The 24,227-nt window shown below is 37.9% G+C and overlaps 1 protein-coding gene and 1 pseudogene across 3 annotated transcripts in view; both read left to right on the top strand.

Moving 5' to 3' along the window:
- The window catches only part of ASH1L (ASH1 like histone lysine methyltransferase), a 214,268-nt gene that overhangs the window by 66,640 nt on the left and 123,401 nt on the right, over positions 1–24,227 (top strand). For all 3 annotated transcript variants that reach the window (XM_004714678.3, XM_045298503.1, XM_045298502.1), the window contains one exon: positions 5,961–10,518. In XM_004714678.3, coding sequence (XP_004714735.1) covers positions 5,961–10,518 — 4,558 coding nt within the window. The remainder of the gene's footprint in view (positions 1–5,960; positions 10,519–24,227) is intronic.
- LOC115872558 lies at positions 16,523–17,121 on the top strand (annotated as a pseudogene).

Here is a 24,227-nt window from a genome sequence, read left to right as displayed (position 1 = left end):
AACCCCCTCCCTGGGGGATGGACAACAGAGAAGTGGGTGAAGGGAGACGTTGGACAGTGTAGGATATGACATAATAATAATGTATAAATTATCAAGGGTTCATGAGGGAGGGGGATGGGGAGGAAAGGGAAAATGAGCTGATACCAAGGGCTCAAGTAGAAAGCAAATGTTTTGAGAAAGACAAATGTACCAATGTGCTTGACACAATGGATGTATGTGTGGATTGTGATAAGAGTTGTATGAGCCCCCAGTAAAATGATTTAAAAGAAAAAAAGGTTAGGTGCCCTGGTGGCATAGTGGACTATACATTGATATGTTAACCACAAGATTAGCAGTTTGATGTATGCTCTCATAAAGATTTTAGAGGGACAGTTCTACTCTGTCTACTGTGTTACTAAAAGTCAACCTTGACTCAATGGCAGTGAGTTTTGGTTTTGTTTATGTAAAGTTACAGATTAGAACATTACATTATTGTCTCTACAATAAACTTACAGACAATTGAAACAAAATATAAAACTTAGAAAAAGACCAAAATATTAGCTCTGGCTCATAGCCACCTTATGTAATAACAGAACAAAATGTTGCCTGGTCCTGTACCATCTTCACAATTATTGGTATGTTTGAATCCACTTTTGTGGTTTCTGTATCAATCCATAACATAGTTTTTACTCTCGCTGTTTACCCTCTACTTTGTCAAACATGATGTCCTTTTAGAGTGATGGTATTTCTGACATAAGCAAATCAAAGTCTTACCATCACTCCTTCTAAGGAGCATTCGGTTTAGTTCTTTTAAGACTCATCGTTTGGGAAGGGGGAAAAAGACTCATTGTTCATTCTGTCTTTTTTTTTCTTCTTCAAAAGCAAAAGTTCATTTATTACTGAGTAATCTCTAAAGTCCACAGTTTTGGGGAAATGAACAAATAGCATCTAATTTTCATAACCACTCAAGCTGCCCCGACAAGGCTTGTTAATTTCTTTGCCAACACCCACATTTGAACTCATCATTTCTTCTTATATGGTGATTATAAAGACCATGGTTTGGGTCAGACATTAGCCCCTTCAAAGAGACTTCTGCCTTTTTTAAGACAATCTGCAAATTTTCCCACTGAGATGTGTAGTTTGATTTCTTGACTGATGCTCCCATGAATGTTTTCTGTTGATCCAAGTAGAATGATGTCATTGACAGATTCTAATTTTTCTCCATTTATCATGATATTGCTTTATCATAATATATGATTAATATATTTCAAATGAGTGGGCATAAAAACAGTAACGCAAAAATTCTTAAAAACAACTGCCTGGCTTTGGGGCAAGATGAGCTTCATTCTGCCCCACAGATTTATAGTTTTAGAAACAAATACCATGACAGCATTAATAGAAAAGGATGTGAAAATTATGTTTTTTGAGAAAAACCGGGTCTTTCAAAATTTGATATGAAAATGAAACTCTAAGGAAAGAACTAGGAGGCAAAAGATATTTATAGAAGTATAAATATAGGCATGTATATATGTAAATACACTGATATATAATAGTAGGGATAAATGTCTATGTACTTATGTTACGTATCAAAGTAGCAAGTGGACATCGGGTCTCTACTGAAGCCCTACCTCAATGCAAGAACACTTTGTTCTAATAACCTGGCATTCTGTGATACTCACTTTCCCAGCACGGATCGCTAAAGACAAAATGGGTGCATAAGCAAATGTGGTGAAGAAAGCTGATGGTGCCCGGATATTACAAGATATAGCGTCTGGGATCTTAAAGGCTTGAAGTTAAACAAGTGGCTATCTATCAGGGAAGCCACAAAGTCCACATGGAAGAAACACATGAGCCTGTGTGACCACAAGGTGTCGAGGTTTTGATGGGAACAGGTATCAGGCATCAGAAGACCAAAACAAATGGTCATATAGATGCGAACAAGGGGGTGGTGTCGTCAGAATGGAGACCCAAAACCCATCTGTAGGCATTTGGACATCCCTTCACAGAAAGGATACAAGGAAGGGACGAGCCAGCCAGGATACAGTATAACACCAGTGAAGCACAAAACATTCCTCTAGTTCTTTAATGCCCAACGTATAACCCCACCATCCACCCAGGGGGACAAAGGACAGAAACACGGGTGAAGGGAGTCAAGGGGTGGTGTAAGATACAAAAATGATCATTTATCAAGGGGGGGGAGGGAGGGGGATAAAAAAGGAGCTGATATCAAGGGCTCAAATAGAAAGTGTTTTGAAACTGATGATGACAACATAGGTACAAATGTGCTTGATACCATTGATATATGGATTTTTATAAGAGCTGTAAGAGTTCTCAATGAAATGGTTTATTTTAAAAAAGGATAAATACACAAAAGCAAGAAAATGAAACTCTGAAGAGGAAGATTATTTTATTTTCATAATTAAGAGATTTTGCTCTGAAGTCAAATGGTTTAAATCATGCCTCAATCAATTGCTGATTATGTGACCTTGAATAGGTTATCTAATTTATAAGTACTACTTTATCTCTTCATTGTGTCTACTTATTTAACTTCATCATATGACTATTGTGAGGATAAATAACAGAATCTGTGGGGTGCTCATTATAGTCTTTTATATGTATTGAACATATAAAAGATTTTTAATAACTTTCTGATATAAATAATCTTAAGGGAAAAAAGCACCTCACTGTCACAAGTCAACTCCCAATTCATAACGACCCTATAGGACATATTAGAATTACTCCTATGCAGTTCCAATAGTGTAATAGAAAGCTTCTTTCTCCCCTCTGTGGTGGCTAGTGATTTCAAATGCTGACCTGTGGTTATTAGCCTGTGTTAGTCTGGGTTGACTACAGAAACAAATTCAGAGACACTCGTGTGTAAGAGAGAACTTCATATTAAAGAGCAATTGTATATTTAAAAAACATCCCAGCCCAGTCCACATTATTCCATAAGTCTGATATTAGCCCACATGTTCGATACCAGTCTATAAATTCCTCTTCAGACTCACGCAGCATATACAATGACACCGAATCCAGGAAGATCACAGGCTAGTGGGTAGAGAGTTGTGGATCCAATGTCGGTGGATGTATCTCAGCGCTGGCAGTGGTCTCCATGTGGCTCCTCCAGCATGTGGCTTGTCAACAAGAAAGTCTTGTAGAGACTGTGTCAAAGCAGACAGTGTGTCTCTGGTCTCCCGTCAGCTATTTATCTCCTTTGTGCTTCCAAAATGATGTCATCAAGCTGCGACCTGATTGACAGGCTAGAGTCCACCCCTTTGCAAGTTGACAGGAGATTATGTAACTACCACATAGCCCAATGCATAACCTACTTTGCCACCAGGAGTATATATCAGTAGATCTATAAGGCAAGCAGATCGCCAGGCCTTCTATGGTACCATTTGGTAGATTCAAAGTGCTAACCTTTAAGTTGGCATCAAGTGCAAACCATTGGTGCCACCTAAAGACCTTTTCTTTTAGGTATTGAGTATATTGTATTCAGTTTTGTCACATATAAAAGGGACTTTCGACAGATTGAAACATATGAATCAGAAAATGACTGGAGAGAAGGGAAACTGCTTGCAATGGTTGAATTCATGTGCATGCAAAACTAAGAGATACATACCCATCACAAGAATTATCTTCTGCATTTCCTTTCTCTTACTTTGAAACATTTCTATAAGAATCCACTTCTATGAGAAGAATGCTTTTTAGAGATGAGTTTTATGTATTGGAAGTGCCCATTGATGCAGATTATATGATATTTTGGCATCTTATTGCTTAGAGCTTGAAAATACTTACTTTTATAAAAGACTTTCTGTTTTGTATTCAAGCTTAAAATTACAGAATTTTAATTTTATCAATAGTTTATTTCTTCTGATTCTGAAATTTTTGACTTCTAATGTTATATATGTGTGTGTACATATTAGGTTCTTATTTGATCTATCTGTCTAGATTCAAAGTAATTCACAGTATTTTTGCTCATATACTCTATGAATACAATATAACCATATAACCTTTCTTTATGGGTAATTTTGTACTCTTTCAAATGCTGTATCTTAAAGTAATTATTTTTTTTGCATAGTTAAAATAGTAATTTGATATGCATTCGATTAATTGTTTTCAGTATAACAGGATTTGGGCTTTTTTTCTTTGTGATGTAATTTTATTTCTTGGCTGTGTAAATTATTCATTTACTTAATTTTAAAAGTCAAAATCATAATGCAGATATGTCTAGCATCTAGTCCAGTTTTTCCCCCAAATAACTTTTTTACGATTCTTGGGGTATATACATATTTCCCTATCCCCATTTATACAAAGGAGATACTATCTTATATGTTACATATATTAAATAATTATAATTATAACTACTGTTGTAAGTGTTGCTTTTTTTTCCTTCCCATACTAACATATCCTGGAGATCAAATATACTCTTTCCCCACTCCCTTGTTTTATAGTGCCATCATATTTCATAGTACAGGTGTACCTTAGTTTATTAAGCCAGCCTTTGAAAATGATCATTTAGCAGCTTTCAGACTTTTGCTATTATTATAAATAGTGGTACACTTTAATAGCCTTGTGCATACATTATTTCATATTTTTCTTAGTGGAATTCTTTGCTCTAAAGGCATGGTTAAATACAATGGAATTTTAATAGTTGTTATCAAATTCCCTTCCATAAGGGTTATACTTATTATACTACCACTACCACTGTCCAGTTTACTTTTCTTCTTTTTAGAATTTCTTGGCTATTCTTTCTTGTTTTTTTCCTAAAGGAATGTTCAATCAACTTTTCTACCCATAGAAATCATGATGTTATTATTCCTAACATTACATTAAAATTAGAAATGCAGGGAAATTTTCAGACTTTATGCTATCTTTTTGATCCATATAATATGTCATTTGTTTACCTATGTTTTATTGGATTTTTGGATCATGATTCTTTTTTTCTTCATGAACTTTTTAAAACCCCTTCCTTGTATATATAATGAAGAATCATGCATTAGATAGCAATATACAGTAAATAACTTAAGTATTACTCACAACTCAAGATTTTGCATAAAAATCTAGTCTTAAGAAAACATTCATGATTTGTTTGTTTTGCCTCCTATTCCTCTCACGTTATGAATGAGTTAAGAGAGTAGGAGTAGATCCAAAATTGCTGTTTGTTGGTTTGTAATCATTGAAATCAGTGAAGGAGATAGACATTGAGGTATTATTTTTAAAGACATTCATTAATTAAAATTTTTTTCTAAACACGGTTCATTTATATATTTAATTAGTCAAAACAAGATGAAAGAAGAGACTTAATTTGCTTTTTACAAAAATATTTATTTTTATTAATCATTTTATTGGGAGCTCTTACAGATAGTGTAACAGTTCATACTTCAATTAGGTCAAACATAATTGTATAATGGTTGTCTATCAGTTTCATAACATTTTCTTTCTTGAACTCCTTGATATCAATTCCTCTTTATCCCCTCCCTCCTCCACCCTAACACCCAGGAGCCCTGATTATAAATTATATATTAGGCCATATTTTACATCCTCCAATCTATTCTTTCACCTGAACTTCCATGGTTCATTCTCCTTGTGTGGGGTTATACTGTCCTCTGTGCTATCAGTCCATGCCCCTACACATGCTCGTACCACAGGGAATCATTCCTATGTTTCTGAAGGGTTATCTAGCTCGGCTTTCATGCATCCAACGATCTTAATTATACAAATCGACCTGTACAGGTCAAAGCAATGTTGAAAAGGTAAACAAAAATAGTATCTTAATGGTCTTTGCTTTAGTAGCAGATAATCTAAGAGACTGAACTTTGCTAGGACAGAGATGGGATTTTAGCCCGATTCTTAAATATCTTTATTACCATATCATCTTATACCTGATAGATGGCCAGTTAACTTTTTGAATTGTAATGCAGTACTGAAGTGGTATAAGATGTACTCTCTCTGAAAACTTTTTCTTGTTCAAATTTTAGGATCCTTCAAAGTTGTACAAGAAAGCAGGTGATGTTGCAGCCATTCAATGCCAGTCTGAAGAAAACATCCATCTTCATTCCCATGGAGAAAATAATCCTTTATCTAAGAAACTTTCTCCGGTACACTCAGAAATGACAGATTACGTTAATGCAACACCATCTACGCTTGTTGGTAGCCGGGATCCTGATTTAAAGGATCGATCATTACTAAATGGAGGAACTAGTGTGACAGAAAAGTTGGCACAGCTCATTGCTACTTGTCCTCCTTCTAAGTCTTCCAAAACAAAACTGAAGAAATTAGGAACCGGCACTACAGCAGGATTAGTAAGTAAAGATTTGATCCGGAAAGCAGGCATTGGCTCTGTTGCTGGAATTATACATAAGGACTTAATAAGAAAACCAACTATCAGCACAGCAGTTGGATTGGTAACTAAAGATCCTGGGAAGAAGCCAGTGTTCAATGCAACTGTAGGATTGGTCAATAAGGACTCTGTGAAAAAGCTGGGAACTGCCACTACAGCTGTATTCATTAATAAAGACTTGGGGAAAAAAACAGGAACTATCACTACCGTAGGACTGGTGAGCAAGGACTCAGGAAAGAAGCTAGGAATTGGAATTGTTCCAGGTTTAGTGACTAAAGAATCTGGCAAGAAGTTAGGACTTGGCACTGTAGTTGGATTGGTTAATAAAGACTTGGGAAAGAAATTGGGTTCTACCGTTGGCTTGGTAGCTAAGGACTGTGCAAAGAAGGTTGTCACAAGTTCCACAATGGGATTAGTTAATAAGGATATTGGAAAGAAACTAGTAACTTGCCCTTTGGCAGGACTGGTCAGTAAAGAGGCCATAAACCTTAAAGCTGAAACACTGCTCCCCACTCAGGAACCACTTAAGGCTTCTTGTAGTACAAACTTCAGTAGTCATGAAAATCAGGAACTTTCTGAGTCCTTGAAAGACAATGCCACCAGCAAAACTTTTGAGAAGACTGTTATACGGCAGAGTAAAGAGAGCATATTAGAAAAGTTTTCAGTTCGAAAAGAAATAATTAATTTGGAAAAAGAAATGTTTAATGAAGGAACGTGTATTCAGCAAGACAGTTTCTCATCCAGTGAAAGGGGGCCCTATGAACCCTCAAAGCATGAAAAGCAGCCTCCTGTATATTGCACTTCTCCAGAATTTCAAATGGGAGTTGCTTCTGATGCATCTACAGCTAAATCCCCTTTTAGTGCAGTAGGAGAAAGCAATCTCCCATCCTCATCACCTACTGTATCTGTTAATCCTTTAACCAGAAATCCCTCTGAATCATCTACCCAACTGGCTAATCCGTTACTTTTAAGTCCTGGCACAGAATTAATGGAAGAAATTTCGGAATCTGTTGGCAAGAACCAGTTTACTTCTGAGAGTCCCCACTTGAACATTGGTCATAGGCCTGTGGGCCATATCATGGACATTGACTGTAAAGGTATTGATAAAGAGCTACATGATTCAAAAAGTACACATAGAGATCTTCCAAGAATCAGCTCTGCCCTAGGGAAAAAAACCAGTTTGACTTCTGAATCCAGTATTCATACAATTACTCCTTCAGTTGTTAACTTCACTAGTTTGTTTAGCAACAAGCCCTTTCTAAAACTTGGTGCAGTAACTGCATCAGACAAACACTGCCAAGTTGCTGAAAGCCTAAGCACTAGCTTGCAGTCCAAACCATTGAAAAAAAGGAAAGGAAGAAAACCTCGGTGGACTAAAGTGGTGGCAAGAAGCACATGTCGGTCTCCAAAAGGGCTAGAATTAGAAAGATCAGAGCTTTTTAAAAATGTTTCCTGTAGCTCACTATCAACTAGTAATTCTGAACAGGCCAAGTTTATGAAAAATATTGGAGCATCTTCCTTTGTAGATCATGACTTTCTTAAACGCCGATTGCCAAAGTTGAGCAAATCTACAGCTCCCTCTCTTGCTCTTTTAACTGATAGTGAAAAACCATCTCATAAGTCTTTTGCTACTCACAAACTCTCCTCCAGTATGTGTGTCTCTAGTGACCTTTTGTCTGATATTTATAAGCCTAAACGAGGAAGACCTAAATCAAAGGAGATGCCTCTATTGGAAGGTCCACCGAAGAGGACTTTAAAAATCCCAGCTTCAAAAGTGTTTTCTTTGCAGTCTAAGGAAGAGCAAGAACCCCCAATTTTACAGCCAGAAATTGAAATTCCTTCCTTTAAACAGAGTCTGTCTGTGTCTCCTTTTCCTAAGAAGAGAGGTAGACCTAAGAGACAAATGAGATCACCAGTTAAAATGAAGCCACCTGTACTCTCGGTGGCTCCATTTGTTGCCACTGAAAGTCCAAGCAAGCTGGAATCAGAAAGTGACAACCATAGAAGTAGCAGTGATTTCTTTGAGAGCGAGGACCAACTCCAGGACCCAGATGATCTAGATGAGAGTCATAGACCCAGTCTCTGTAGTATGAGTGATCTTGAGATGGATCCAGATAAAAAGATTACCAAGAGAAACAATGGACAGTTAATGAAAACCATTATCCGCAAGATAAATAAAATGAAGACTTTAAAGAGAAAGAAACTGTTGAATCAGATTCTTTCAACCTCTGTAGAATCGAGTAATAAAGGGAAAGTGCAATCCAAACTCCATAATACAGTGTCAAGTCTTGCTGCCACTTTTGGTACCAAACTGGGCCAACAGATAAACGTCAGCAAGAAAGGAACCATTTACATAGGAAAGAGAAGGGGTCGAAAACCAAAAACTGTCCTAAATGGCATTCTCTCTGGTAGCCCAACCAGTCTTGCCGTCCTGGAGCAAACAGTTCAGCAGGCAGCTGGGTCAGCATTAGGACAGATCCTTCCCCCTTTGCTGCCTTCAGCTGCTGGTAGTTCTGAGCCTCTTCCATCACCTATGTGCTCTCAGTCTTCTGGGACGAGTGGAGGGCAGAGCCCTGTAAGCAGCGATGCAGGCTTTGTCGAACCCAGTTCTGTGCCATATTTGCATTTACACTCCAGACAGAGCAGTATGATTCAGACTCTTGCAATGAAGAAGGCCTCAAAGGGGAGGAGGCGATTATCTCCTCCTACTTTGTTGCCCAATTCCCCGTCACACTTGAGTGAACTCACATCTCTGAAAGAAGCTACTCCATCTCCAATTAGTGAATCTCATAGTGATGAGACCATTCCCAGTGATAGTGGCATTGGAACAGATAATAACAGCACCTCAGATAGGGCAGAAAAATTTTGTGGGCAAAAAAAGAGACGACATTCTTTTGAGCATGTTTCTCTGATCCCCCCTGAAACTGCCACAGTCCTGAGCAGTCTTAAAGAAAAACATAAACACAAATGTAAGCGCAGGAGTCATGATTACCTCAGCTATGACAAGATGAAAAGGCAGAAACGAAAACGGAAAAAGAAATATCCCCAACTCCGCAACAGACAGGACCCAGACTTCCTTGCAGAGCTGGAGGAGCTAATAAGCCGGCTCAGTGAAATTCGGATCACACATCGGAGTCATCATTTTATCCCCCGAGACCTTCTGCCAACTATTTTTCGAATCAACTTTAATAGTTTCTATACACATCCTTCTTTCCCTTTAGACCCTTTGCACTACATTCGAAAACCTGACTTGAAAAAGAAAAGAGGGAGACCCCCTAAGATGAGGGAGGCAATGGCAGAGATGCCTTTTGTGCATAGCCTTAGTTTTCCTCTCTCCAGTACTGGGTTCTATCCCTCTTATGGCATGCCTTATTCTCCTTCACCACTCACAGCTGCTCCCATAGGATTAGGTTACTATGGAAGGTATCCACCTACTCTCTATCCACCTCCTCCCTCTCCTTCGTTCACCACCCCACTTCCACCTCCTTCCTATATGCATGCTGGTCATTTACTTCTCAATCCCACCAAATACCATAAGAAAAAACATAAGCTGCTTCGACAGGAGGCCTTTCTTACAACCAGCAGGACTCCCCTCCTTTCCATGAGTACCTACCCCAGTGTCCCTCCTGAGATGGCCTATGGTTGGATGGTTGAGCACAAACACAGGCACCGTCACAAACACAGAGAGCACCGTTCTGAGCAGCCCCAAGTTTCCATGGACACTGGTTCTTCCAGATCCGTCCTGGAGTCCTTGAAGCGCTATCGATTTGGGAAGGATACTGTTGGGGAGCGATATAAACATAAGGAAAAGCACCGGTGTCACATGTCCTGCCCTCATCTCTCTCCATCGAAAAGTCTAATAAACCGAGAGGAACAGTGGGTCCACCGAGAGCCTTCAGAACCCAGTTCATTGGCTTTGGGGTTGCAGACTCCGTTACAGATTGACTGTTCAGAGAGCTCTCCAGCTTTATCCCTTGGAGGATTCACTCCCAACTCAGAGCCAGCCAGCAGTGATGAACATACAAACCTTTTCACAAGTGCAATAGGCAGCTGCAGAGTTTCAAACCCTAACTCCAGTGGCCGGAAGAAATTAACTGACAGCCCAGGACTCTTTTCTGCACAGGACACTTCACTAAATCGGCCTCACAGGAAGGAGCCACTGCCTTCCATTGAAAGGACAGTACAGACCTTGACAGGTAAGAGGGTTATTTTGTTCATTGTGTTTTGAGAAGTAGATTTTTTTTACCTCCTGGTTACCTGATTTGAGTAGTAGTTAAACTTTGAAAAGATCCAGTTTTTAAATTAATATAACTTGAAATATTTTCTACATCATTTTTACTTTGCTTAGATGTAAGATGATGTATGTTTTTACCTCTGATTTAGTATTTTTAGTAGTCCCTGGGTGGTACAAATGGTAAACCGCTGGACTAATAATACCGACCCAAAAGTAGGAGGTTCAGACCTCTTCAGATGCATGTTGGGAGAGAGACCGGGCTATTTGCTTTTGAAAGGTCAGAGCCTTGAAAACCCAGTTCTACTCTACACAACATAAGCTGAAATCTACGGTACTTGATGGCAACTAATAAAAAGGTGTTTTGAGAAGAAGAATTATCAAAACAAAATACATACACATGCATAATTTAAAAAAGCAGAACAAATGGCTTGTTCCATACACAACAATATGCTGACAAAATTTTAGTGATAGTTTATAGATACTTAGCGGTGTAGGGCTTTTAGTAAATACTAATCTAATAATTAATGTGCTAATGTGTTACAGAAAGAGTGTGTTGCTACCCTGTATGTCTCATAATAAAAATCCAAGCATTAAAAAATATCAATTGATTATGAAATTTAGCTGAGCCAGAGGAACTTCGTTTTGCAAAGTACATTCAAGCTACATTTGTCCCATTATGAAATTCCTTGAGATTAGACTTAAAAGCTATAAAAAACAAGTCCTCTTAAAATTGACTTTTCCTTTAAGTTGCCATATTAATACTGTCAATAAGCCTTTTGTTTTTTTTAACTGAGGGCCTGTGCTTCGATAGTTTTTAAGGACTTTTAATCAGGAAATAGAAAAAAGATTTTTAGTCAAGAGCTTCCTCCGCTATATTGCAGAATAATCCAGCGTGTTATTTTATTTTAGCCGCTTAACAGTGTTACACAGCTGTGTAGTTTTAAATACTAGTTTTTAAGCTAATTGTTCAGTGCAAATGACTTGTTTTTTGATAGAACTTCACTCTTCCATCTCAAAACTTACAGTAAGTTAAAAATATCTGGTACATTTTATCTTCTTCAGAGCCACTTGTTATTTATAAAAATAACATGAAGCAGGGAATCCAGGGTGGATGATCCCTTCAGGACCAGTGGTGTGAGTGGCGATACAAGGAGGGTAGAGGGAGAGTGGGTTGGAATGAGGGAACAGATGACAAGGATCTACATGTGACCTCCTCCCTGGGGGATGGACGACAGAAAAGTGGGTGAAGGGAAACGTCGGACAGGGCAAGATATGACAAGATAATAATTTATAAATTATCAAGGGCTCATGAGGGAGAGGTCAGCGGGGAGGGAGGGGAAAAAATGAGGACCTAATGCCGGGGGCTTAGGTGGAGAGCAAATGTTTTGAGAATGATGAGGACAATGAGTGTACATATGTGCTTTACACAATTGATGTATGTATGGATTGTGATAAGAGTTGTATGAGCCCCTAATGAAATGATAAAAAAAAAAGGCATGAAACTATCTAGATGATACATTTGTAATATCTGAAAAGTGTCTTAAGAATTGAGACAAGATAAACTCCCTGCCATTGTGTGTATTCTGACTCCTAGCAACCCAACGAACAGAGTAGATCTGCCTCCGTGGGTTCCCAAGGCTCTAAATCTTTATGTGTGTAGAAAGCCTCATCATTCTCCTGAGAAGCAACTGGTAATTTTGAACTGCTGACCTTGTGGCTAGCAGCCCCATTTGTTTGTTTATTTTTAAATCGTTTTATTGGGGGCTCATAGAACTCTTATCACAATCCATCCATTGTGTCAGCATATTTGTAAATTTGTTGCCTTGATCATTTTCAAAACATTTTCTTTTTACTTGAGCCCTTGGTATCAGGTCCTCATTTCCCCCCCCTCACTCATGAACCCTTGCTAATTTATAAATTAATATTATTTTTTCCACATCTTACACTGTTCAATGTCTCCCTTCATCCAATTTGTAACATACTGTGGCATCAAGGTTCCTAAGACCAAGCGAAAATGAAAATAAGAAGCGTTAACCATTCAATCAGATATCACTAAGTCAGCTTTCTTTATCATGGACCTCAAACCTAAAGGATAAAAAAAAAAAAAATTGACTCCAGTAAGTTCATGCACCCTGTGATGTTGTAAGTGTAATTATGTATATATTTATAATATATTCTTGTATGAAGCAGCCTTGGTGGCACTGTGGTTAAGCGCTCAGCTACCAACTAAAAGGGCCACAGATTGAATCCACCATTCATACTGCAGAATAAAGATTTGGCAATATGCTTTTGTAAAGATTACAGACTTCTAAACACTAAGACGCAATTTATCTGTGTCCTTTAGAATGCTGTGACTCAAGCATTCAACATTCAACTGCAGTGATTTTGGTTTATACCAAGTGACCATTTTTTCTAGAGAAAATTTATACATTAATCCTCTTTAAATGTCACCATCTCTCCCATATAATAGAAAAATTAGATGCATTATGAGGTGTAATTGATATTCTAATTATTAACCCAGTGATTGGCATATACTATGGGCACAGATATTTGTTAGTTTCACTATCTGCTCAAAATAGTTAAAAAGTTTGCTCTTAAGGAAAGCCTAAACTCCTACGGGAACAAGAAATTTTGTTACTAATTTCCAGTGTTCCTCAACTTTTGAAAAATCTTAGTTGAGAAGCTGTAGGCAGTATCCTTTTAAATAAATAATTAAAAATAAAATTTAAACTTTAGGCTCTGTCAGGCAAATTTTGGAAAAATATTCAACCAACAGCAATCACTGGATAAGGTGGCACAAACAGTTAAGCATTTAGCTACTAACTAAAAGATTAGAAGTTCAAATCTGCACAAGGACTCCTAGGAAGACTATTTCCAAAAGGTCACAGCCATTGAAAACCCTATGAAGTGCAGTTCTTCCCCGAAACAAATAGGGTCAAAACATGCTTCAAAATCAATTCAACAGCAACTGGCTCAATCTATGTCAGACATTCTACTTTGTAGGTCTTTGATTTACAATAGGGAACCAAGCACACAGTTCATTGTTTTCAAGGAATTTATAATAAACGCAGAGCTAGATATAAGCAAAAAAAAAATTACACTTTAAACTCATTAAAGTGGTGATACAGGCTAACTAGAGATTGTATGCCTACATATAGTCCTATGATATCCCTGAGATGGGTGGCTTAACTTAGAGAAGGCTTCCTTAGGAAAGTCATTCTAAACCGGAACCTGAAGGATGAGCAGCGGTTAGCTGAATAAACAATTCCATTCATGCATCCACTTACTCGTTTATTTAGCAAAATAGTCATTGAATTTCAAATGCACCCAGCATTGTTCTAGTAACTGGTATGCCACAGAGAGCAAAGATCTTACACCTACCATAACTTTGAATTTAGCGAAAGAAGGTAGTATCGTAGTATGCAATCAATAATAGCCTAATTGAGAAAAATGCTCTAATGATGATAAAACAGTGGTATGGTGAAGAATTATTTTGGCATTCCAGAAGAATGAACAAATTTGTCTTGGAAGTAATACAGCTAGAAAGCTCTGTAGTATGAAGGGATGGTGAGACTTTGTCTCCTGTACTTTGAAAGATATTATTGTAAGAGAGTAGACATAATGGAGATGGACGACACGCTTGGCAAAGTAAAAAGAGATGGGGTGACACTATGGCTGCAACAGAGGTTCTAAGGCTGGCTCAGGGTCAGACACTGTTTGTTCTATTGTTCATATAGTCAATGCACCTAATAACAACATGATCAGAAATAAAGAGGAAGAATTATTTAGAGATGCTAGGAATGTCCTGAGAATGAAAACGAGACGAAGAATGAGAAGCCACCAGCTTGTTAAAAGAGCATCAACTAGGCCATAGCAACAATAGTAAGAGAAACTTGAGAAAGAAGTTCATTGTGATAGGAGTGGGAGTACAAATGAAAGCGGAAAGGCAAGACCAGGCCAGACCAAGACCAATCCATTATAGGCAAGAGACTATTGTTTATAGATTTGCATTTGTAAAAGATCATTCTGACTTCTGTTTTGAACTTGAAGATGAAGAGCTTGAAAAATTGCTCCAGGGAAAATCATTAGTAGGCTGCTGTAGTACTCCAGATGAGAAGACGGTGTTCATGTGGTAGCACATGTCTCTATGAACCTTGGGAAGTGGTTTATGCTATATACTGAGACAGGTTGAAGACCAAAGGGAGAACATATTTAGGAAGAGCAAATACTTGCTTTTTAATATGTGTAAAATTTGAGATGCATGTAGAGCATTCAAGTGGTAGTTAGTTCAGCAGGCAGTTGGATGTTTAGGTATAATGCTAGAGAAGCATAAGTTAGAGAGAAGGGCGTTGGTGCTTTTTAAAAGCAGTATCACTATGTTTGGCAATATCACTATGAACAAATAAAGTTCGGGATAAAGTGAGGTGGGTGGGTAGAAGTAGGAGCAGATTCTCAAAATCTATGTGGCTTTGCAGTGCTGTGAGTAATAATAATTCCAGAAAATCTATAAACAAACAAGCACCACTAATATAAATATTGTAGTACAGTGATAACAGAGCAGATTTTTGGTTTATTGCCCTGTTTATTTTGCATAAAGATTGGGGGGAAACCACAGAGCACTTTAGAAGACAGTCATATGAATTCAAAAGGAAAATGGGCATTCTAAACAGAACTGCAATAATTTATGATTTGCTGCATTGTGTGTATCAGTGTATTCACCTACTAACTTGGTGCTATAAAACATTTATGATCTTTGAAAAAAATCATGTGTGAACCAACACAACTTCCATTTTCATCTAGTATCATTGCTGTTTATCAAGTGTATGTGAGCCACCTCACCATTATAAACATATGTTGTAACAAAACATTTTTATACGCATATGACTTGTCATCATGCATGTAAAGTCATAGGTGATATTTCCTTATGGAGGGACTGTTTGACGGAAAATAGAAGATTGACTTGTACAGGTCTGAGGAGCTAGAATACTAGAGGTATAAAAACTATGATCTGACCTTTGTAATGATCTGTAGTTTGCTTTTCCTTTAAGAATTTTATTTGGCTTAATAGTTCTTGACTGCTCTATCTGGTTCACTTGAATTAATTAGACAATGTGCCTAGAGTGGTAACATTTGAGTGTGAAGATCCTGATTTATAAGAGTTACAAAGAGAAAGTAGCTTATAAAGGATGGATTAGTTGAGGTGAAAGAGCTGACAGGTCAGGCTATTTAATATGTCATCTACATGGACATTAAAGCCATACAAGCCAGGGTGAAATGTGGGGATTAATTTGGGCCTAGTTTCAAAGTTTTCAAGGAATGAGAGACATAAGTCTGTCTGAGCATGTAAAAATATCGCCCTTAAGAGACAGAACATTTCTTTTTTCATTAAAAAAAAAAGTCAAAATTCATCTATTAATTACTTTCTCTTATAGACTATCTCCATCTTCACAGTACTCTTTGTTAAGCTGATTATGTAATAGGAACTTAAGCTTTTTTCAGGTAGATATGGAAGCAAATTTAGCTATCCTTTTCACAAAATCCCAGGGGGTAAGATTTTTAGTTAAAAAAATACTAAATCAAGCATCTTTCCAATTTGATCACTTTGAAAGTGAGAATTGGTTTTGAATAGGTAAGCTTTATGTAATTAATATCTTGAGCTGTTAATCCAGCACACATTTATTTTGTACCTGTTTATATCAGATTCAATTATCTCAACCAGGAATAAAATATAATTTCTAGATATCCCAATTTATAGACTCCAGTTAGTTTACAGTTCAATTGAGAACACAAAAATGAATCAATTATTGTTAGCTTTTATAAATAAGTTTCTTTGGTTTTGGTTTTTAAAAGATATTTCTAAGAGAAAAGTGGTACTCAAGAGGTTTTGAATAGGAGACACAAATTTTAGCATGCAAAAGGCAAAGAAGTTGACACACGCTGGCAACTGGAGGCCGCGATAATTAGAAATGGCTACTCCCCAGTCAGCTTTCATCTTTGCAATCTACATTTTAATGGTAACAGATTTAATTCTGGCCTCAAAAAGTTACTATATCTTAGGTGTGCCAACGTCAGCATCAGAGCGCCACATCAAGAAGGCTTTCCCAAGTTGACCAGGAAGTGTACCACCCTGACAAAAATAAGAGCCCTGATGCTGAAGCAAAGTTCAGAGAGATTCCAGAAGCATATGACACTCTCTCGGATGCAAACAGGAGGAAAGAGTATGATACAGTTGGCCACAATTGGAAGTTCTTTTGCCCAATCATTTAACTTCAACTTTGACGTATTTAAAGAATTTGGGTTTTTTGGTCAAAACCAAAACACTTGGTCCAAGAAGCATTTTGAAAAGCACTTCCAAAAAAAAAGAGACAAAGGCATTGCTCCCAAGCGTTTCCTTTTGGAAACGGACTGTTTGATGATGGAGAAAATGTTTTCTTTCAGTGGCTTTGACACTAACAGCATACCGTATAGACTGACAATAGATTCCATGGATCTACCAAGCACTGCAGGACTGTCACTCAGCGGAGAGGAAACAGGGTTACCATACACTGACTGTTCTGAACAGTAGTGTGTTCTTTGCCTGTCCAAATAGTTGACTCTTCCTCAGTAAATTTGATGTAAAACATTTTGTTGTGAACTATTTTAACAAGTGCATGATTTCACTTCTGTGAACAACTTAATATAGCCATTAAATATGTTTAAATTGTTTTAGATGAACAACATTTAGCTAGTTAGAGAAATAGCTAATAATTTCTCTGAATAATGAAGGTTCTTTTAAAAGAAAAAGGTATAGACTTACCTGGCTTTTAACAAAAGTCTATTTGCCTTTGGGCTTATCAATGTGGCCAGTCTTACTACCAAAAAAAGATTGAATTTGCCTGGTATATATACAAAGACAAAACTTTAAAAAATTATTGTAAATTTGAGTTTTGTAAACCTGAATGATTGTTGCAGTGAAGCCTTTACTAACTTAAAATTGCATGCGCTGCAGCATCTCTGACTTGGGTCCCTAAATGTACTTGGTACTGTGTCATTGAGTCATTCAGCAAAGGAGAGCAGTATCTTGGTTAATTGCCACAGGGCGATTTAGAAATCTAACTTTCCAGAGGAGTGAAACATTTTTTTTCTTGGCATCTTTCCTATGCTGACTTTAGAAGGGCTGTTGTATGGCTTTATATTTACACGCAGGACTACCTCCATCAACAGTGGAAGTCGGGTAGAGGAAAGCTTGTAGTCATTTAGGTTGAAAGTAAGTTTAAACCATGAGCTATTGCCAAGAAATAGTTCCATGTTTGGCTGCCAGCTAATGGTTTTGTAGTGTCGAAATCATAGCCACTTCACACATCTTCGCATATTTCTTTCTTAGTTGTTGACACTCTTAAATTTTAATGCAGATTTATGTGTTTTGTGGTTCCTCTTGCACTCATCTGTATCTAGAGATTGACTAATACCTCATTCTGCTTGTAAAATCAGACAGTCCTGATGTGCAATATTTTTAAATCCTAAGTAATATGTGATTTTGTTTTCCGTGAACTTCCTTCTTTAGTTCTGCACTTTCCCATGTAGTACTACATAAGAGTATTAATCCTGTGGATATATTAAAACTAGCAAATGTCTCATGCAACGTTGTATGAGTAAAAAAATACAATATTTAGCCAAAAAAAAAAAAAAAAAGACAAAGAAGTCAAGACTTTCTTAAAAGACATGAGTTTGGCAAGAGTTGATAATGTGTTTTAGGTATGTATAAAATAGGTTGATAGGGGAAGTTACAAGAAATATGTAAGGACAGATAGGGGGCTAATCATAAATGTTCCTATTTATGTAAATTCCAAGAAATTTGATGTGTACTGTATAAGAAATGTGAAATTAAGGGTCTTAGGAATGATTTATTGAGATTACACTGATAGCAATTTCAAAGAAGAAATAGAGAAAAGAGTTTACAAACTGTCCCAGAAAAATACTGTGAGGGTGTGAACCAAGCTAATGTAGGAGAAGTACCAGATAAAAGAGGCGGCAAAAGTGGGGATGATTTTAGAATAGCTCCCAGATACCAGTCTTGGGCAGTGTTTTGAATAGATAGATGCATTTAAGTGGAGTAATAGAATATGCTAAAGGAGATCCAGATTGGAGAGAGAAATCCAGTTTGGATACTAACCTATAGGTTTGTAGTTCAATCTAACCAGAGACACCTCAGAGAAAATCCTAGCAATGTACTTCTAAGAAATCATCCATGGAAGATCCTGTGAATCACAACTCTACTGGTAACATACATGGAGTTGTTGTGAGTTTGCATCCACTCAGCAGCAACTGGCTTTAGTCGATGTATGGATCTATAGCTTGAGAGGTAGAGCCTGAAATTTATATTTTGGAAAATATTACTAGAATTATGAAAAAAGATAATCTCTTTATTTCTGTGAACCCAATGAGTTAATAATGATTCTTAAATATTATAGTTATAAGTGTGAAATAATACAGAGAGTAGTTAAGGACAGGGAATGGATAGTAAGGGTAAATCAGGATGTTTCTAGTGGTCTGAAAGTAGTTTCCATACAACAGATGTTAGATATCTGAGGATTAAGAAATAAGTAGGACGAAGTGGTCCAAGATGGAGGACACCTTGTTAACATCCCTGTAAGAACAAAGAACCAAGAAGACAAATGAATTGGATATGGATGACTACTATAGAACTTTGAGCAGCCAATGCAAGACTGAAGAATCAGACTAAGAAAGGAAGGAAGGAAGGAAGAAGATCTTAAAGGGAAGAAGTGACTACAAAAGCATTAGACACAGGTTCACCATTATGGCTTGCTAACACCCTGTCAGCTAAACAACAGAGATAACAGTGTATCTATATTGAGACAAAGCAAGTAGATTTTTCTAGCTCTAAAGCCTTATCACCTGGAACAGCCAATCAGGAATGATTCTGTACCCACATACAGAGCTAGGCCTGAGTTACATGTGCCTTATCTACTGTCTTCCTAGCCACCTGTACTAGAGTCCTTCAGACAGTGGTGCCACCACACTACCTTCCTCATCCCTCTTTGTCTGCATGCATGTGTTAGACCATATTGACTACAGAAACAAATCCAGGGACATTCATATATGTATAAGAGAACTTTATATCAAGAAGTAATTATGTATCAATAGAACCTCCCAGCCCAGTCCAAATCAAGTCCATGAGTTTGATATTAGCCCATAAATTCCTATTCTTACTCAACACAGCACATGGAATGATGCTGAATGCAGGAGGATCACAGGCTGGTGGGTGGATAGTCCTGTGGATCCAATGGCAGTGAATTCATCTGCAGAACTCCGGCTGCCATCAGTGTGGCTCCATGTGGCTTGCCAACAGGACTGTGAAGCAGAGAGAGAGTGGCAAAATCAAGAGAGAGAATGTTCCCATTTCATTAGAAGGCCATGCCCACAAGGAGGCATCATCAGGCTGTGACCTGATTGACAGGCTAGACTCCACCTCTTCATTCTTTTATCCAGTTGGCATGAAATTGTGTAATTACCACAATTCAGTTACAGTCTAATGGCACCCTTCACTACCCTACTCCCTGTTCTGGGTGCCCATGGCTGATGGAGTATACTGCGCTACCCCAACATTGGCACTGGAAACCCATGAACTGGAGACATTGATTCCTATGCTTAAGGATGCACAAACAATGGTGCTGCCACCTCCCTCCACCTACCTTCACATGGAGTTAGGACTGGCTGCATGCACACCTGTATGTATTGCACTTTAAGAGCCAGGGCATGCGCTCCTGACAACTGGAGACTTGTGCCAACCCAAACCTTAACATCCTCCATCCCCACGCTCAGTTCAGCCCTAGTAATTCATGGCCCAGCCATTCTCTTCCCAATCAGCTGGTGGTAGTGCTTACACATAGCACCCAATCAGTTTTTATTAATATTGATTCCTAGCTAACCAGCTAGACATATCACCTCACCAATACCAGCTACATCTTTAGTCGTCTTGTAAGGCCAACAGTTATCCACACTCAAACATTTACCAACACCCCACTCTCTCAGCCATAGATGATGAGAAATCCATTGCATCTAGACTAGCTACCAGATTAACATGTATATTTCTCATACTCAAATAAAGCAAACCAAAAATTAGGACACAGCTAACATTATAGCAAATCACATAAAGGAGGAGGGCAAGATTCTTCCTACGAATTATCAAAAAAGAATCAGAAAACTTTCCAGAGAAAGACTTGATAATTAAACCAAGTGATAAAAGTATTTAAAAGACTAATGTAATGATTTCTCTATGAGCCTAAGGAGAAAACAAAATCATGGAAAACACAGGCTAAGCAAAATGAATTCAGGAAAACAAAATGACCACATAAATACATAATTAGAAACTATATAAAAACAATTACAAGTCAAAACAATTAACAAAATTTCAGAAATAGAAAACTACAGTGGACATAGTGCCAGAATTAACTTAATGGCATTACAAAATTCATGAAACAAGCACAAACCCCTGGACACTAATTGAGAAAAATATCAAGAAAAAAGAGGAAATTATGTTTGACAATTTTGAGAGAAATAATTTATGTCTGATTGGAATCCCAGAACAGGGAAGGCCAAAAAAAATTTTTTTTTGGCAGAGCCCTTCCCTAATGTCATGAAATATGAAATAATATCCACTCAAAATACCCAGTGAATTTCATATAGAATACCCCACAAAAGAAAGACATACAAGGGGGTACCCCTATAAAACCAGAATTGTGCTAGCCAGAGCAGGGCTTTTGTAGGATGCATTTTTTTTCTGCTAGGCAGGTATTGAGCAACTGGCTCTGATTTAGTGCACTCCGTGGCATAGCCAGAGAAAGTCACAGTGAATTTTTTCGTAAAAGCAGTCTTGCTTGAACCTGGCTTTTAGTGATGGCTGATTTAAGAGAACACTGCAGCTATCAATTTTTGTTTCAAAAAATAATTTTTTTGTTTGTTTCCTGCTTGGGAAAAATGCTGCAGAAACTGTTGTGATGTTAAACATCAAGGACAGTACTTTGGGAAAAAACTCAAGTGTAGGAGTGGTTTTCTTTTTCCAAAAAAAGGTGAACTCTCTGATTGATGACAAAACTCATTCTGGACATGTGTCAACTTCCCGAATAGACAAAAATGTCGACTTGCAGTGGAGTTTGTTCCACCAGGTCAGACTGTTAAGCTTTCTAGTTAGAGGCTCTGAAAATACTGCGGAACAGTGTGCCACAAAAAAAACTTGGTTTGTGGCAGGCAGGAGACCAGTTTTGCTATCACAACAATACACCTGTCTACACAGCTATCTCAGTGTACCGTCTTTTGGCAAAAAAAAACCAACTAAAAGTAATCTACAGAGTGAAATCAATAAGATTTAGCACTGAGATGATATGTATAAAACCTTAAAAGGAAATAATTGTTAACCAAGAATTATATACCCAGAAAAAAATGTTTCTCAAATATGATGGCAAAATTAGAACATTTCCTGATAAGTAGAAATTAAGGGAATTTGTAAAAACCATACTAATTTTACAAGAAGAGATTTCTCTGCACAAAAAACCAGCGTCAGATAACCTGATTAGGATATGGGACAGCATCAATCAGATAGCAATTCAAAGAATTTTCAAAACTAAAGCTTAAGGATTCAGAACATCCACCAAGCCCCAAAGATGATATTCTTGCGTAGAGCAGCCAATGCACAGACAGGACCATAGAGCCAGCTGCACCATGAGACACGATATCCCTCACTGACTCATTAGCACTACGAGGGACAACACTGGAGGCACAGTGTGGGAATTGTGCCCAATCTGACCCGACCACACTGGGGCGAAATGCTTAGGGCGTGCAACAGAGCAGCAAGGGGAGCAGAGCAATGAAGTCTCCAGGGAATACCAAAAGTAGACTTTGTTGCCAGAGCATGGCACCCCATCCGACTCGACCAGAAAATACTCCTAAAGATCAACAAACAGACCTGGAACTATTTATAGGCTTTTCTTTTTTGTCGTTGGTGGTGGTTTTTTTGTTTTCTTTTGTTGTTTTGTTTTGCTCTGTCTTGTTTTTGTGTTTATTATTGTCTCTTCAATTCTATCTGGATAAGATAGGCTAGATAAACAATCCAGAGGAGAAAACAATGGACTGACGGTTCCAGGGGGACATGGGAGAAGGGGAGGCAGGGAAAAGTGAGTGGGTGTTAAGAAACCCAAGGATAAGGGAACAAGTGATCTAAAATCGATGGCGAGGAGGGCGTAGGAGGCCTGGTAGGGCTTGATGAAGGGCATTGTAACCAAGAGGAATTACTACCCAAATGAAGGCCAAACATGATAGTAGGACAGGAGGAAAGTAAAAGGAAATAGAGGAAAGAACTAGGAGGAAAAAGACCATTTATAGAGGTCTAAATGCAGATATGTACATATATGTTAAGTATTAAGGTAACAGACGGACATTGTGTCTCTACTCAAGTACTCCCTCAGTCCAAGAACATTTTGTTCTAAAAACCTGGCATTCCGTGATAACCTTCCCAACACAATCGCTGAAGACAAAATGGGTGCATAAGCAAATGTGAAGAAAGCTGATGGTGCCCAACTATTAAAAGATATACCATCAGGGATCTTAAAAGCTTGAAGAAAAACAAACGGCCATCTAGCTGAGAAGCAACAAAGTCCACGTGGAAGAAGCACACCAGCCTGTGTGATCATGAGGTGTCGATGGGATCAGGTGTCAGATCAGGTATCAGGCATCCAAAGACCCAGAACAAAAATCATATCAATGTGAATGAGGGGGAGCACACAGTTGAGACCCAAAGAACATCTATGAACAATTGGACATCCCCTTACAGAAGGGTCACAAAGAAGAGACAATCCAATCAGGGTGCAGTATAGCACTGATGTTTCTTTCCCCCCCTCTCCCCCACTGTCATGACCTCAATTCTGCCTTACAAATCCGGTTAGACCAGAGCATTTACACAGGTACAGATAAGAGCTGGAAACACGGAATCCAGGACAGATAAATCCCTGAGGACCAATAATGAGAGTAGCAATACAGGGGGTGAGGTGGGAGGGACTGATTACAATGTAGATCTACATATAACAACCCCCCCCTCCCGCCGCCCAGGGGGACAGACAACAGAAAAGTGGTTGAAGGGAGATATCAGTCAGTGTAAGACATGAAAATAATTTCTAAATTATCAAGTGTTCATGAAGGAGGATAGGAGAGGGGGGAAAATGAGCTAATACCAAGGGCTCAAGTAGAAGGAAACTTGAAAACGATGATGGCAACATATGTACAAATGTGCTTGACACAGTGGATGTATGTGTGGATTGTGAAAAGAGCTGTACGAGCCCCCAATGAAAGTGATTTTTAAAAGGAAGAAGGATTGAGAACATAGACCAATCTGTAAATAACAGCATCAGAACAAAAGGGAGACGAAATGGCATTATTACAGAGCTTTCATACAGATAGGAAGTCAAGCAATACCAAACAACTAAAATGCACAAACAGGTTAATTGGTTAAATGGGACCTCCTAAAAATTTAATAGGTATGCTCATTAAAAGACTTCTCCAAAAGAATAAACAGAAATAAAGATTGAGAAAAAAATAGAAAGATTGAGAAATAATTTTTGACAATGACATAAACTGACAAATATCTAATATAAAATTTATGTAAAACATCAACACCTCAAC

The sequence above is a fragment of the Echinops telfairi genome, unplaced genomic scaffold (genome assembly GCF_000313985.2).
Source record: "Echinops telfairi isolate 266 unplaced genomic scaffold, ASM31398v2 ScPeMD7_7425;HRSCAF=8463, whole genome shotgun sequence".
NCBI classification, from domain to species: Eukaryota; Metazoa; Chordata; class Mammalia; order Afrosoricida; family Tenrecidae; genus Echinops; species Echinops telfairi.
The sequence above is the reverse complement of the archived record's forward strand: the minus strand, read 5'-3'. Positions and strand labels throughout refer to the sequence as shown.